At 62.7% G+C, this 14,944-nt stretch overlaps 1 protein-coding gene across 1 annotated transcript; it reads left to right on the forward strand.

Moving 5' to 3' along the window:
• Positions 1-1,572: 1,572 nt before the first annotated feature.
• LOC137459745 (methyl-CpG-binding domain protein 1-like) lies at positions 1,573-10,393 on the forward strand. The gene is given in 15 exon segments (XM_068170496.1): positions 1,573-1,671; positions 2,578-2,693; positions 2,695-2,717; positions 3,441-3,555; positions 3,825-4,093; positions 4,418-4,503; positions 5,484-5,524; positions 5,614-5,769; positions 6,932-7,067; positions 7,571-7,617; positions 7,854-7,968; positions 8,645-8,741; positions 9,306-9,392; positions 9,519-9,605; positions 10,300-10,393. Coding segments are annotated over 11 exon segments (1,149 nt in total). The 5' UTR covers positions 1,573-1,671; positions 2,578-2,606; the 3' UTR covers positions 8,719-8,741; positions 9,306-9,392; positions 9,519-9,605; positions 10,300-10,393.
• The last annotated feature ends 4,551 nt before the right edge of the window (positions 10,394-14,944 follow it).

The following is a 14,944-nucleotide window of genomic DNA, read 5'->3' on the forward strand; positions in this document are numbered from 1 at the left end:
CGGGGGGAGCACCAAGGCTGGCTCTGGAGGTCATTGAGGGGGGGCTGGAGGGGGTTTGAGGGGCTCATGAGGGATCCTTGAAGGGTTTTGAGGGGCTCTGGGGTGGTCCTGAGGGTCTCATGGGGGTCACTGAGGAGGGGTCCTTGGGTGGGCTTGAGGGCACGTTGGGTTTGAGGGCACTTTGGGGGGGATGGAGGGGATCCTGAGGGCACCTTGGCACCAGGAGGGGCTCTAGAGGGTCCCTGTAGGGTCTCTGGGGAGCTCCATAGGGGCTCTGTAGGGTCTATGGGCTCCATAGGGTCCCTATGGGATCTCTATAGTGTCTCTATAGGGTCTCTGGGGGTCCCTATAGGGTCTCTGGGGGTCTTCATAGGGGCTCTGTAGGGTGTCTGGGACATTATGGGGTTCTCTAGGGTTCCTATAGGGTCTCTGGGGGTCCTTATAGGGGCTCTAGGGGGTCTCCATAGGGGCACTGTGGGGTCTCTAGGGCTCTATAGGGTCTCTATAGGGTCTCTGGGGCTCTATGGGGCTCCATAGGGTCCTTATAGGGGCTCTAGGGGGTCTCCCTAGGGTCTCTGGGTCTCTATGGGATTCCACAGGGTCCCTATAGGGTCTCTATAGGGTCTCCATAGGGGCTCTGTAGAGTCTCTAGGGCTCTCTAGGGTCCCTATAGGGTCTCTGGGGCTCCACAGGGTCCCTATAGGGGCTCTCTAGGGCTCCACAGGGTCCCTATAGGGTCTCCATAGGGTCTCTATAGGGTCTCTGGGGCTCCATAGGGGCTCTATAGAGTCTCTAGGGCTCTATAGGGTCTCCATGGGGTCTCCATAGAGGCTCTGGGGCTCCACAGGGTCTCTGTAGAGTCTCTAGAGCTTTATAGGGTCCCTATAGGGTCTCCATGGGGTCTCCATAGGGGCTCTGTAGAGTCTCTAGAGCTCTACAGAGTCTCTATGGGGTCGCCATAGGGTCTTTATAGGGTATCTGGGCCTCCACAGTGTCCCTATAGGATCTCCATGGGGTCTCCATAGGGGCTCTGTAGAGTCTCTAGGGGTCTACAGGGTCCCTGTGGGGTCTCTATAGGGTCCCTATAGGGTCTCTGGGGTCTCTATCGGCTCTCTGGGGCGCTATGGGGCTCCATAGGGTCCCTATAGAGCCTCCGTGTGATCTTCAGGGCTCTACAGGGCGGCGATGACTCCGTGCGCGGCTCTTTAGGACCCCGGGGCGGACGTCTCGGGGTGAGGCGGAACGGCTCATTAGCATATCTCCGCCCCACTCCGCGGCGCGCGGGGGTCCTCTTCCTGACTCTCTCCTTCATTTGCATAAGCACCGCCTCCCGCTCGGCCCTCTCCTGTTCCCGCGCGCGCGCGCCGGCCGTCAGCTGACCCCTGCGCGCGGCGGCTGGCGGCCTGCACCCCTTCCCCCTTCCCCCGTCCCTTCCCCGCCCCTCTCCCTCCTCCGCTTCCTATTGGTCCGGCCCGCGGCGCGCCGTCACGTGGGCGCCGCCCGCCTGGTCCCGCGCAGGCTGGGGGGGGGGGGGCCTGGGGATAACACTTCCGCTTCCGGCGTTCTCTCCTCCTCCTCCCTCCTCCCCTCCTCCTCTTCTCTTCCTCCTCCTCCTCCTCCTCCTGCCGCTGCTGCTGCGCCACGAGTGGGGGAGAGGCCATGGCCCGGCCGGTACCGGAGCTGGGGGCCTGGGGAGGAGGCCGCGGGGGGAAGGGGAGGAGAAGGAGGAAGGAGAAAAAGAGGAAAAAGGAGGAAGGGGAAAGGGAAAGTTTAAGGCCTCGCTTGGGGCCACTTTGGGGTTTGTTGGGGGTGGAGGAAGGAAGGCAGGAAGGAGGTTGGGGAAGGGGAAGTTTGGGGCAGGGTTGTGGTTTGGGGGGAGAGAGAGGGAGGGAGGGGAGGGAGGAGGACGGTAGGAAGGAGACAGGTGGGGAGGGGGAGGAGGAACTTGGGCAGGTTGGGACTTGTTGGGGCGCAGGGAGGGGGTGGGAGGGGGCAGCTTGTGAGGGGAAGGGGATTTGGGGGAGGTGGGGGTAGGGGGAAGGAGACCTTTGGGGCAGTTGGGAAGGGGGGGGCTGGGGGCGGCAGGTGGGGAGGGGGAGGAGAAACATGGGGGGGCAGGTTTGGGCTTGTTGGGGTGCAGGGAAGGTCGGGGGGGGGGGAGATAGGGGCAGGTGAGGAGGGGTCGGGAGCAGGTTGGGGGTGGGGGCAGTCCGAGTCTGCTTTTGGGGCAGTTTTGGGGTGGGCAGCTTTGAGGGGCTCTGGGGGTAGCCTCGGGGGGGGGGGGTCTGGGGGGTAGCCTCTGGAGAGTCGCTGGGGGGAGCTTTGGCGCAGGTCGGGGTCTGTGCAGTAGGCACGGGGTAAGGGGAGGGGGCGTTTTGTTTGGGGGCGTGGCCAGGACCGGAAGCGGAGGCGTTGCCAGGCGAGTCGGGGGGGCGGAGCTTCAGGTGCTGCTCGGAGCCATGGAGGTGGTGGGGGGGGGGGTGATGGGGGGAGGTGAAGGCAGTGGTTTGGAAACGGAGATGGGAAGGGGAGTGTGGGGGGGAATGGATCCTAACCCCTCCCCCATCCCCCCTCCAGCGCTAGCTCCGCCCCCTTTCGGTGACGTCATGACTGAGGGGTGGGTTGAGTGCCCGGCCCTGGGGCCGGGCTGGAAAAGGAAGGAGACTGCTCGCAAGTCCGGGGCCACCTGCGGCCCGCACCGATACTTACTACCAGAGGTAGCCACGCCCCCACACTCCCGGTCTAAGCCACGCCCTCTGACCACGCCCTCTGCCCTTTCCCATCCCCCTTTCTCCCACTCCCTACCCCCCGAAAGGGCTTCAAATCCTCCTACCCTCTCGACCCCCACCAGTACTTGCGGGGATGCTGCTCTAGCTCCGCCCACTTCTGCTTTAGGCCACTCCCACACACATAGGCCACACCCCCTGTCCTTCCTCCCTGCCTTCACCCACAAAAGGGCTTCCAAACCCCCTGCTTCCCCCCCTCCTCCAGCTACGCAGTGGGGGGTGATGAGATGCTCTAGCTCTGCCCACTTTGGGTTAAGCCACGCCCACAAGACTAGGCCACGCCCACACCACCCTCCGGGGCTATTTTGGGGGTCCCAAGAGGGCGGTTTGAGGGTCTCTGGGGGGAATTTGGGGTCCTTGTGAGGATTTTGGGGTCCCCATGGAGCTGGGGACCCCCCAAAAGATGTTGGGGATCCCCTAAAAGGGGCTGAGGACCCCCTAAAAAGTTTGGGGGACCCCCAAAACGACAGGGGGATCCCCCTAAAATCTTGGGGGACCCCAAATTTGGCCCCAGAGCAGAGGTGGTCTGCAGCCAGCTTGAGCTGAGCAGGGTTCTGGGCCCCTCCCTATGGCTTTGGGACCCCCTAAAGGTTCTGAGGACCCCCCAGAAAGTTTGGGGGACCCCCGAAAATGTTGGGGGACCCCCAAATTCAGCCCCACAGGGGAGAGGTTCCGCAGCAAGGTGGAGCTGAGCAGGTTCCTGGGAGCCTCCAGGGACCTCAGCAACTTTGACTTCAAGCATGGTCTGGAGCTGCAGAGGCCTCACAAGGTATGAAGTTGGGGGGGGGCCCAGGGGGGGCCCCAGATTTTTGGGGGGGGGGGGGTCCCCTGAGAGTTAGAAAGATCCCTGAGGGTGGTCCTTGAAGATTTTAGGTAGGGGGCTTGAAAGGTTTGGGGGCTCTGAAGAGGCTTAGAAGGGCTTTGGGTGGGGGCAAGGAATTGGGGGGGGGGGGAGGGAGGGGACCCCCAAAATGGGGGATGGGAAGGCCAAAGCCCTTCCCTCATCCCCCCTTCCCCTTTTTTCCCCCCCCCTTGCAGCCCAGGAAGGGTCCCAAGTGGCCTCCCTTGACCCCTCCCCCCTTGGTGGAGGGTGTGGTCAAAGTGGAGGAGGCTCCGCCCCCGCCAGCCTGGGCTTCACCTACCCTGGCCGAAGCCCCGCCCCACATCAAGGCCGAGGCCACGCCCCTCCCCATCTGCCCTCCCCTGCCGCTGCCCGGTGAAGCCCCGCCCCTCCCGGCCGAGGCCCCACCCCCGCGGCGCACCCGGAAGCGGACCCCCCAGGCCCCGCCTCATGGGGGCGTGGTTGCGTGAGTGGGGGTGGGGCCTGGCATGGGTTGGGGGGGGGGGGCTCAGAAGCGTTCAGTGGGAGCCTGCTGGGGGGGCTTGGGTGGGGGGGGGGCTGTGGGGGAAGGTTTGGGGGAGGGGGGAGTTGCAGGGGGCCACGGGGGGGCTGGGTGGTCTTGGGGGCAGGGGGAGGTCTAGGGGGGCTTGTGGTGGGTTTGGCCTGGGGGTGCTGGGTGGTCTTGGGGGGGGTGGGTAGGGGGAGTCTCAGGGGGTGCTGGGTGCTCTGGGGGGGGCTGGGGCTGTTATTGCAGGGGGCTTTGACCCTGTCTCCCCCCCTGCCCCCCCAGGTGCTGTGCCAACTGCCAGAGCCTGTTCCCAGGGGTGACTCTGGCCCAGCCCCGGCGCTGCCGCTGGCTCTGCCCCGACTGCCGTGGTGAGGGGGGGCTGCTTCCTCCTCCACTTCCTGCCCCACTTCCTGCTTCCTTTTCCTACTTCTTGTTTCTGCTTTGTGTTCTGCTTTCTGCTCCTTTTCCTCCTTCTTTTCCTGCTTCCTTTTCATGTTCCTTTTCCTGCCTCTTGTTTCTGCTGCTTCCTGCTCTGCTTTGTGCTTCTCTTCGTTCTCCCATTCCTGTTTCCTGTTTCCTGTTTCCTCTACCTGCCATACTTCCTGCTTCATGCTCCACTTTCTTCTTCCTTTTCCTGCTCTTTGCTTCTGCTTCTTCCTGCTTGCTTTCTGCTCTGATTTTTGTTCCTCTTTTTTCTCTGCTTCCTGCCCCACTTCCTGCTTCCTACCCTATTTCTTGTTTCCTATCCCGCTTCCTGCTTCCTACCCTATTTCTTGCTTCCTGCTCCACTTCCTGCTTACTTCTCTTGCTTTTTCTTTTTAATTTGTCTTGTTTCCTATTCTACTTTATGCTGCTCTTCCTCCTTCTTTTGTTGCTTGTCTTCCTGCCTTGCTTCCTCTTCCACTTTCTGCTTCTCTTCCTGATTCACTTCCTGCTCTTACTTTTTCCTGTTGTGCTTCCTGCTTCTTTTTACCTTGCTTTGTGTTCCTGCTTCTGGTTCTATTTCTTAGTTCTCTTTTTTCTCTGTGCATCATTTCCTGCTCCCCCTTCCTGCTCCCCCTTCCTGCTCCCCCTTCCTGCTCCCCCTTCCTGCTCCCCCTTCCTGCTCCCCCTTCCTGCTCCCCCTTCCTGCTCCCCCTTCCTGCTCCCCCTTCCTGCTCCCCCTTCCTGCTTCCCATTCCTGCTTTTCTTCCCTTTTCCTCCTTCCCTTTTCTCTTTCTTTATTTCCTTCGTCTTCCTTTCCTGCTGGGTTTGGCTGGGGGGTGGGGGGAAGTCTCTCAGACCACTTCCCCCCCACTTCCTGCCCCCCCCCCACTCACTTCCTGTCCCTCCCCTACTTCTTCCCTAGCTCGCCGCCGGGAGTTTAACCGCCAGCAGCGCTTCTACAAGGTGCCCCTCCCCACCCTGCTCCCTTGTGGGCGTGGCCCCCGAGCGGGCACGGCCCCACCCCCTGACCCCGCCCCTTCCCTTCCTCCCAGCGGATTGGCTGCGGCTCCTGCCAGGCCTGCAAGCTGCCGAGCGACTGCGGCCTCTGCAGCGTCTGCTCTCGCCGAGGAACCAATCAGGGCCCGGGGAGTGACCACGCCCTGGCCAATAAGTGCCTCTTGCGCCGCTGCCTGCGCATCGTCAAGAAGGTACCGGGGGGGGGCGGGGCAGGGGTTGGGGTTGGGGTCACCTCTTGGTCCTTGGGGACCTTTTGCTGGCCTCTGTGGCCTTCCATTGACCTCCACTGACCTGTGTTGACCTCCACTGATCTCCCTTGACTTCCATTGGCCTCCATTGATCTCCCTTGACTTCCATTGACCTCCATTGAGTTCCCTTGACTTCCATTGGCCTCCATTGAGCTCTCTTGATTTCCATTGACCTCTATTGATCTCTCTTGATTTCTATTGATCTCTATTGATCTCCCTTGACTTCCATTGACCTTCATTGATCTCGCTTGATCTCCCTTGACTTCCATTGATGTCCCTTGACTTCCATTGATGTCCCTTGACTTCCATTGATGTCCCTTGACCTTCCATTGATGTCCCTTTGACTTCCATTGATGTCCCTTGACTTCCATTGATGTCCCTTGACTTCCATTGATGTCCCCTTGACTTCCATTGATGTCCCTTGACTTCCATTGATGTCCCTTGACTTCCATTGATGTCCCTTGACTTCCATTGATGTCCCTTGACTTCCATTGATGTCCCTTGACTTCCATTGATGTCCCTTGACTTCCATTGATGTCCCTTGACTTCCATTGATGTCCCTTGACTTCCTTTGATGTCCCTTGACTTCCATTGATGTCCCTTGACTTCCATTGACTTCCATTGATATCTTTTGATTTTTGTGGACCTCTATTGATTCCTTTTGATCTCCATTGGGTTTCATTGGGTTCCTTTGACCTCCCTTATCTCGAATGAGCTCCATTGACCTCCATTGAGTTCCACTGGGTTCCATTGACTTCTATTGACTTCCATTGACTCCTTTTTAGTTCCATAGCCATCTGTTGAGCTCCATTTGACTTCTATTGGCTCCTTTTGAGTTCCATTCATCTCCACTGTCTCATTTTGAGTTCCATAGACGTCTGTTGAGCTCCATTGACCTCTATTGACTTCCATTGATCTCTATTAAATTCTATTGGGTTCCATTGATGCCTTTTGAGTCTGTTTACCTCCATTGATTTCCTATTGATTTCCATTGACCTTCCTTGATCTCCATTGCCCCTAGTTGACCTCCACTGACCCCAGTGCCCCCATTGCCCCTAGTTGACGTCCATTGCCCCCCGCTGACCTCTCCCATTGCCCCCTGCAGACGCTGGGCTGTGGCTCCTGCACCGGCTGCCGGGCAACGGAGGACTGTGGCTGCTGCTACATCTGCCTGCGGGCGGCTGCAGCCAGGCCTGCGGCGCCAGTGGCGCTGCCTGCTGCGGCGCTGCCTGCGACCCAAGGTGGGGACCCCCTCCCCAAACCCCCCCCCACCTCCTTCCTGACTCCCTCTCCCCTCCTTTCCCTGCTGCCCCCAAAGCTATCCCCACTCCCATCTCCCCACCCCACCTTCCTGTCCTCCTTCCTCTCCTGTCCCCCCTTTCAGCCCCCCAACCACCCACTTCCTGCCTCCCCTACCCACTGTGCCTGCCCTCCCTCTCCCTTTCTGCCCCCACCTCCCCTCTCCTGCCCCCATGCCACTTCTCCTGTCCCCTCACCCACCCCCATGCCCACCCCACCTCCCTTTCTGCCCCCCATTCTCCCCTCCAGCCTCCTATTCCTTTTCCCACTGCCCCCATCCCCCTTTCTTCTCCCTAACTCCTACTTCCTTTCCCCCACTTCTTTTTTCCTGCCCCTCCCACACTCTCTTTCCTCTTCTGTCCCCCTTTTTCCCTCCTCCATACCCCCTCTTTTGTCCTTCAACCCCTTGGGGGCTCCCTGACCTCCCTTGTCTTCCCCCTTGCAGACAAAGGAGCAGAAGAAAGCCCCAAGGGGGAACCCAGCAAGGTCATGGTGAGGGACTGGGAGGCACTGGGGGGCAATGGGGAGGCACTGGGATGGGACTGGAAGGCACTGGGTTGGACTGGGAAGCACTGGAAGGACACTGGGGGGCACTGGGTTGGATTGGGAAGTGCTGGGGGAGCACTGCAGGGTGGGGGGCCCTAAGACCAGTCCAGACCAGTATGGACCAGTTTAGGCCCAGGAGGAACCTCCCACCACCTCTGTAATGTGCTCTTTTCCCCTCCCAGGTGAAGGTGGAGGCAGATTCTGGGGGGGTCCAGAAGGGCCCTGCCCCCCACTCGGGGGGCCCCCATCCGGCTGCCCCCCCTCTATGCACAGCCAGGGCCTGGCCCCCACCTGGAGGTGAGGACCCCCCCTCAAAAAAAGATCCCCCCACAGGAGCCCCCCAAAAACCCAAGGACCCCCAGAGCCATGGGGGACCCCCCCCAGGACACCCCCAATGACATAGGGACCCCCCCTGGGACCCCTGAGATCCATGGAGGCTGCCCCAGGGCACCCCCCAAGGACATGGGGAGCCCCCCTGGGACCCCTCAGGGACATCAGGACCACCCCAGGATCCCCCCTGGGGACATCTTTGGGGCCCTGGGGATTTGGGGACCCCCCCCCCCAGGACCCTCCAGGGTCATGGGCACCTCTCTGTAGGACCTCCCTGGAGATCTGGGGACCCCCAGAGGCCCTTGGAGACACTTTTCAGTTTCCTTCCCCTCAGGAGGCCCCAAGGGGACCCCCAGGCCCCCTTGCCCCCCCCCAGAACCCCCTGGGGGACCCTCAGAACCAGCTTAGGGACCCCTTGAGGACTGCTTGGACCCCTCCAGAGCCCCTTGAGGATCCCTTGGGGACCCCCAGGCCCTCATGGGTACCCCTTAGGGACCCCTTGGGCCCCCCCAGAACTCTTTGGGGAACCCCCAGATTCCCTTGGGGACCTTTTTTTGGGGTGCCCCTCCCATGACCCCTTGGGGCCCTCCAGAGCCCCTTGGGGATCCCTTTGGGGTCACTCTTTGGGGTCCATCCCCCCCAGGACCCTCATCTGAAGCTGCTGGTGGCCTCCACCCCACGCCTGAGCCTGAGCCCCCCTGGGCCCCCCCACAGTGACAAAAGTTGAGGGGGGGACAAAGGTAATTTCAGGGAGGGGTCGTGGGGGGGGCTCTGGGGGCTGGGAGGGTGGTCCTGGGGGGTCCTAAAAGGTTTTTGGTGGGGGGGTGTGTTATGTAGGGTCTGGGGCCATCCTGGGGGGGGGTCCCTGAAGCCCTGGGTGGGGGATCCCAAAGGGGTTGGGGTGGGGGGTCCTGGGGGGCCTTGGGGGGTTCCCATAGGGTCTGGGGGGGCACTGAGGTGGTCTTAAAGGCCTTGGGGGGGGTTCCTGGGGGTCTCAGGGTGGTCCTGGGGGGGGTGCCTAAAGGCCTTGGGGGTGTCCCAAAGGGTTTGGGGGAGGGTCCTGGGGGGGGCTCTGGGGGTTTGGGGGAGCATCCTGGTAGGGCTGGGGGGGGGGGATCTCATGGGTTTGGGGGGCCCTGGGGTGTTCCTAAAGGCTTTGTGGGGAGGTGTGGGTCACAGAAGGGCTTGGGGGGGTCCTGAAGGGTTTTGGGGGGGGTTGCTGTTTTCTGAGGGGAATTTTTGGGGACCCCCCCCCCCTAACTTGACCTTTCCCCTGCCCTCCTGCCCCCTTTGTGTTTCCCCAGCCCCCCCCAGCAGACCTCGGGGTGCTCCTGGCTGCCCCTCCCCCAGTCAAGAAGGAGCTTTCCCTGCCCAGTGCCTCACTGGTCCCAGTAAGGACTTGGGGGGGGGGGGGAGGAGAGGGAGTGTCTGGAGGTGGGGCGGGGGGGGGGGGTCCCCTAAGTCCTTTGGGGACCCCTCCTCACCAGCAGTTTTCTTCCTTCCTTCCCCCTCAATAGGTCCCCCCCAGGTTGCCCCCTCCCACCCTGGTGGTGTTGGATGAGAGTGAGGAGGAGGAGGAGGAGAAGAAGGAAAGCATCAGACTGGTGAGGGGGGGGGGGGAAGGGCTGGGGATTTTGGGGGGGGAGGTCTTGGGGGGGTCTTGGCTCTGGGGGGGAGGGAAGCTGCACAGGGTCCAAAGGGGTCTGAGGCTTTTGGGGGAGCTTTGAGGGTCTTCCTGGGGGGGGTGGGGGTAGGGGGGGAGGATCTTGGGGGGGGGTCCAGGGGGGACCTTGAAGGATTGTGGGGGGGAGGACTTTGGGGTGCTCTGAAGGCCTATGAGGGGGGGTCTGGAGGATTTTGGGGGGGGGTATGAGGGTTTTTGGGGGGGGGTGGTCTAGGGGAGGCTCTGAGGGTCTTGGTGGCTGTCTGAGGGTCCTGGGGGGGTCCAGGGAGGACTCTGAGGGTTTGGGGGGGGGTTTCTTAAAGGATTTGGGGGGGGTCTAAGGGGGGGGCTCTGAATGTGTTGGGTGGAGTCTGAGGGTCTTGGGGGGGGATCTGGAGGATTTGGGGAGGGGTCCAGGGTGCTCTCTGAGTCTCCTTGTTGGGGAGAGGAGGGGGAGGGGCTCTCAGTGGGGGAGGGGCTCTCAGTGGGGGAGGGGCTCTCAGTGCCCCTCCAGCCATTAACCTTCCTTCTGTTTGTCTCTCCCCCCTCCTCCCCTCCATTTCCCCCCTCCCTTGCCCCCCTTCCCCCCCCCCCCCATTCTTGCTCTGCTCCCCTCCTTCCTCCCCCCCTTTTAGTCCCTCCCCTTTCCTCCTCCTTCCCTCTCCCCCTGCTCCCTCCCTCTCCCCTCCCTCCTCCTCCTCCTCCTCCTCCTCCTCTTCCTCCCCCGCCCCCATTCCCGGACACCTTCCTGGCCGAGCTGGCTCAGATTCCCCTCCCCTGCCCACTGGGGGCTGCTGGGGCAGGATGAACCCCCCGGGGGGGGTGGGGGAGGAGGAGACCCCACCCTCCCCCACCCCTGCCCCCCCGACCCAAACCCCTCCCTGCCTGCTCCCGGGGCTGCGCCTGGTGCAGCGCTCCCCCAGGTCCCCCATGGTGGCCACGGTGGTCCTGCTGGCCCCGGGCTTGGACTTCAGGGTCCTGGTGGGCAGGCAGCGTCCTGTGCCCCCCCAGCACGAGGTCCTGGCCCGGCGCCCCCCCAGGCTGCGCTCCGTCGACGACCTGGTGGAGCTGCTCTGCGACCTGGAGGCCTACAGGCCCTGCAGGGGGCCCCCGGGGGGTCCCTCCCGGCGTCCCCCCCCGCCCCCAGGTGCCAGGTGCTGGTCCCCGAGGGGGGGGTGCTGCAGGCCTTGCTGGCTGCTGGGGAAGGGAGGAGGGGAAGGGGCAGGGGGAGGGGAGTGAGAGGGGGAACGGGGTAGGGGGAAAGGGGGAAGAACAGGGAGGGATGGGGGAGGGGAGGGGAAAGGGATGGGAGGGGAAAGGGGGGACATGAGGGAGAAGGGGTGTGGAGGGGAGGGGGGAGGGAGGGAGTGGGGGGAGGGGAAAGGGGTGTAGGGGAGTGAGGAGGAGGGGGGAAGGGGATTGGAGGAGGGATGTAAGTGGGGAGGGGAACAGCAGTTGGGAAGTAAAAGGGAAGGGGTGGGGAGGGGAGGGGGGGGGTAGGGAGGGGGGTAGGGGAAGGGGCACAAGGAGGAGGGTGGGAATGGGGGGGGATAAAAGGGAGAGGGATAAGGGGGGCAATGAGAAGTGGGGGGAACTAAAAGTAGGGGGAACTGAAGTGGAGGGGGGGAATAGGACAAGAGGGAAGGGATTAGAGGGGGCACAGCAATGGGAGAGCAAAAGGAGAGGGAACTTAAGGGGGGTGAAAGTTGAAGGAAGGGGAACTGAAGTGCAGGGGGAGAGAGGAGAAGGGGGAAGGGAGAGGAGGGGGAGGAGGGAGGGGGCAGTGAAGGGGCTTGGGGGAACTGAAAGGAGAGGGAAGTGAATTGGAGGGAAGAAATTGGGGGAGGGGGACATCAAATTAAAGGGACTTGGGTGAGGATGGGGGGGGAGGGGACCCCACGTTTGGGGTCTGGGGACCCTGGTGGGGGAGGGTTGAGGGTTGCACCCCCCAGGGATTGGGGGGGGACAGGGGAAGGAGGGAGAGGGGCGAGGGGGAGGAAAGAGATTGAAGTTGAACCCATTGGGGATAATGGAGGAGAGGGAAAGAGGGGAGAGGGAAACGCCCACCCCGCCCCCTTTGGCCATTGCCCCCCTTTAGCCACGCCCCCCTTTACCCCCCGCCCCCTTCTGGGAGGCCTCTCCCCTCCCCAGGGGGAGGAGCTTGGCCCCCTCCTTGCACAGCGATTGGTTGACACTGGAAAATTCCCCTGCCCCCGACCCCTCCCCTTTCTGCTTAGCCCCGCCCAGCCCCACCTGAGGGGGCGTGGACAGTGCTGGACCACGCCCCCTGTTGCAATAAGCCACGCCCCCTCCCCCTTTGGACCCACCCACATCCCTCTCCCCCCAGTTCCTTTTTGGGCAACAAGTGGATTGGGGGTGGGGGGCAGGGAAGGGACCGGAACTGGAGGGCTGGGGGGGCGTGCCCTAACCGCTGGCCACGCCCACTGGAGGCCACGCCCCCCGCCCCCGAGACCTTCAGGGAGTTATTTTGTTGCGCTGAAAGCCATAGCCCCCCCCCCCCCCCCCCCCCAGCCTTTCCCCTCCCCCCCCATTTCCGGTTGGCTCCCTGCTCACTTCCGGTTTCATGCCTGCTCGCTTCCCGGTGGGTCCCCGCCCCACTTCCGGTTCAAGCCTGGCCCCCGCCCCTTAAGAAGCCCACGCGACTGTTTTGTTAATGGTCAATAAAGGCCTCCAGAAGCTGCAGCCTGGACCCACAAGTGGCTTCCCACTGCCCCCCAGCTGTCCCCCAGCCCCCATAAGTGACCCCCAGGTGTCCCTCAGCTCCATAAATGACATCTAATTGGCCTTCCCCACCCCCACAAGTGATCCCCAAGTGACCTCTCCCAGCCCCACAAGTGACCCCCAGCTGTCCCCCAGACCCATAAGTGACCCCCAAGTGACCCCAGCTGTCCCCCAGACCCTTAAGTGACCCCCCCCAAGTGACCCCCAGGTGTCCCTCAGCTCCATAAGTGACATCCAATTGGCCTTCCCCACCCCCACAAGTGACCCCCCTGAGACCTCTCCCAGCCCCAACAAGTGACCCCCAGCTGTCCCCCAGACCCATAAGTGACCCCAGCTGTTTCCCAGACCCTTAAGTGACCCCCCAAGTGACCCCAGGTGTCCCTCAGCTCCATAAGTGACATCCAATTGGCCTTCCCCACCCCCACAAGTGACCCCCCTGAGACCTCTCCCAGCCCCACAAGTGAGCCCCAGGTGTCCCCCAGATCCATCAGTGACCTCTAATTGGCCTTCCCTGCCCCCAAAGTCTCCCCCAAGCTCCATAAGTGACTCCCAAGTGCCCTCCCAGCCCCATAAGTGACCCCCAAGTGCTCCCCCAGCCTCCTGAGTGCCTTCTAAGTACCCCCCTGCATCCCCACAAGTGACCTTCCCTGTGACCCCCAAGTGCTGCCCTGGACCCCCACCGTTGGGTAATTGAGGGAGGGAGGAGAGTGACACCGACACATTTATTCCACCAATAGGGGCAGAGGGGTGGGGCTTAGGGGTGGGTGGGGCTGGCAGTCGAATGGGGGTGACCAGAAGTGGGGTGAACCCCACTGGGAATGAGCCGAACGTGGCCGGAAGTGGGCTGGGGAGGGCCGGGAGAGGAGCGGCCGCGGGCTGGGAGTGGCCAGCGTCGGAGGGGGCGGGGCTCAGGGGGGCGGGGCTCAGGGGGCGGGGCTCAGGGGGCGGGTCCTGGCGGGCTCGCCGCGGTTGGTTGCGCTCGGGGTGCAGGAGGATGACGTAGACCTTGGGGGCGTAGAGGAGCCCCAGGGGGACGGAGGCCGAGAGGCTCATGGACAACCGTCAGCGTCGCCGTCTGCACGTGCACCTGCGGGGGGGGAGGGGCAATGGGGGGCGTGGTCAGTGACGTCAGAGCGGAGCGGCTAATCACAGAGCCTCAGAAAGGCTCCACCCATGGGGAGGGTAGAAGGAGCCCAACCGGGAGCTCAGCTCCTCCTCCTCTTCCTCCTTCTTGATGCTTCTCAACTCTCCTCATCTCTTCCTCCTCCTCTTCCTTTTCCTCTCACCATCTCCTCCTCCTCCTTCACCTCCTTCATGATGCTCCTCCTCCTCTCTCTCCTTCTCCTCTCCTCCTCCTCCTTCTTCCTCCTCCTCCTTCTCCCTCCTCCTCCTCCTCCCTCCTCCTCCTCCTCCCTCCTCCTCCTCCTCCCCTCCTCCTCCTCCTCCTCCTCCTCCTCCTCCCTCCTCCTCCTCCTCCCTCCTCCCTCCTCCTCCCTCCTCCTCCTCCTCCCTCCTCCTCCTCCTCCCTCCTCCTCCTCCTCCCTCCTCCTCCTCCTCCTCCTCCTCCCTCCTCCTCCCTCCTCCTCCTCCTCCCTCCTCCTCCTCCTCCCTCCTCCTCCTCCTCCCTCCTCCTCCTCCTCCCTCCTGCCTCCTCCTCCCTCCTCCTCCTCCTCCCCTCCTCCTCCTCCTCCCTCCTCCTCCTCCTCCCTCCTCCTCCTCCCCTCCCTCAGCCAAATGGGCTGCCCCAAAGACGATAGGGCTGAAGGCCAGCCAGATGCTTGTCCTCTTCCTCCACCTCCCCCCTCCTCCTTCTTCTCCTCCTCCTCTTCTCTTCTTCCCTTCCTCCTCCTTCTCCCTCCCCCTCTCAGCCAAGCAGGCAGCCCTGAAGAAAATGGCACTGAAGGCCAGCCAAACCCTCCTCCTCAATGCTCCTCAGTGTTTCTCACCCTCAATCCTCCTCCATCCTTCTCCTCTTCCTTCTCAACCTTCTTGATCCTGATTCTCATCCTCCTCCTCCTCCTCCTTCACCTCCTTTTCCTCCACTCCCTCCTTCTCCTCCCCCTCTCAGCCGAGTGGGCTGCCCCAAAGAAGATGGGGCCAAAGGCCAGCCAGACCTGCCTCCTCCTCCTTCTCTTCCTCCTCCTCCCCCTCCTCCTTCTCTTCCTCCTCCTCCCCCTCCTCTTCTCTTCCTCCTCCCCCCTCCTCCTTCTCTTCCTCCTCCCCCTCCTTCTCTTCCTTCCCCCCCTTCTCCTCCTCCCCCCCCTTCTCCTCCTCCCTCCCCTCCTTCTCTTCCACCTTCTTGATCTTGATCCTCCCTCTTCTCCTCCCCCTCCTCCCTCTCTTCCTCCTCCTCCCCTCCTCCTTCTCTTCCTCCTCCTCCCCCTCCTTCTCTTCCTCCTCCTCCCCCTCCTTCTCTTCCTCCTCCTCCCCCTCCTTCTCTTCCTCCTCCTCCCCCTCCTTCTCTTCCTCCTCCTCCCCCTCCTTCTCTTCCTCCTCCTCCCCCTCCTTCTCTTCCTCCTCCTCCCCCTCCTCTCTTCC

The sequence above is a fragment of the Melanerpes formicivorus genome, unplaced genomic scaffold (genome assembly GCF_026170545.1).
Source record: "Melanerpes formicivorus ecotype bairdi unplaced genomic scaffold, bMelFor1.0.p_v2 SCAF_403, whole genome shotgun sequence".
NCBI classification, from domain to species: Eukaryota; Metazoa; Chordata; class Aves; order Piciformes; family Picidae; genus Melanerpes; species Melanerpes formicivorus.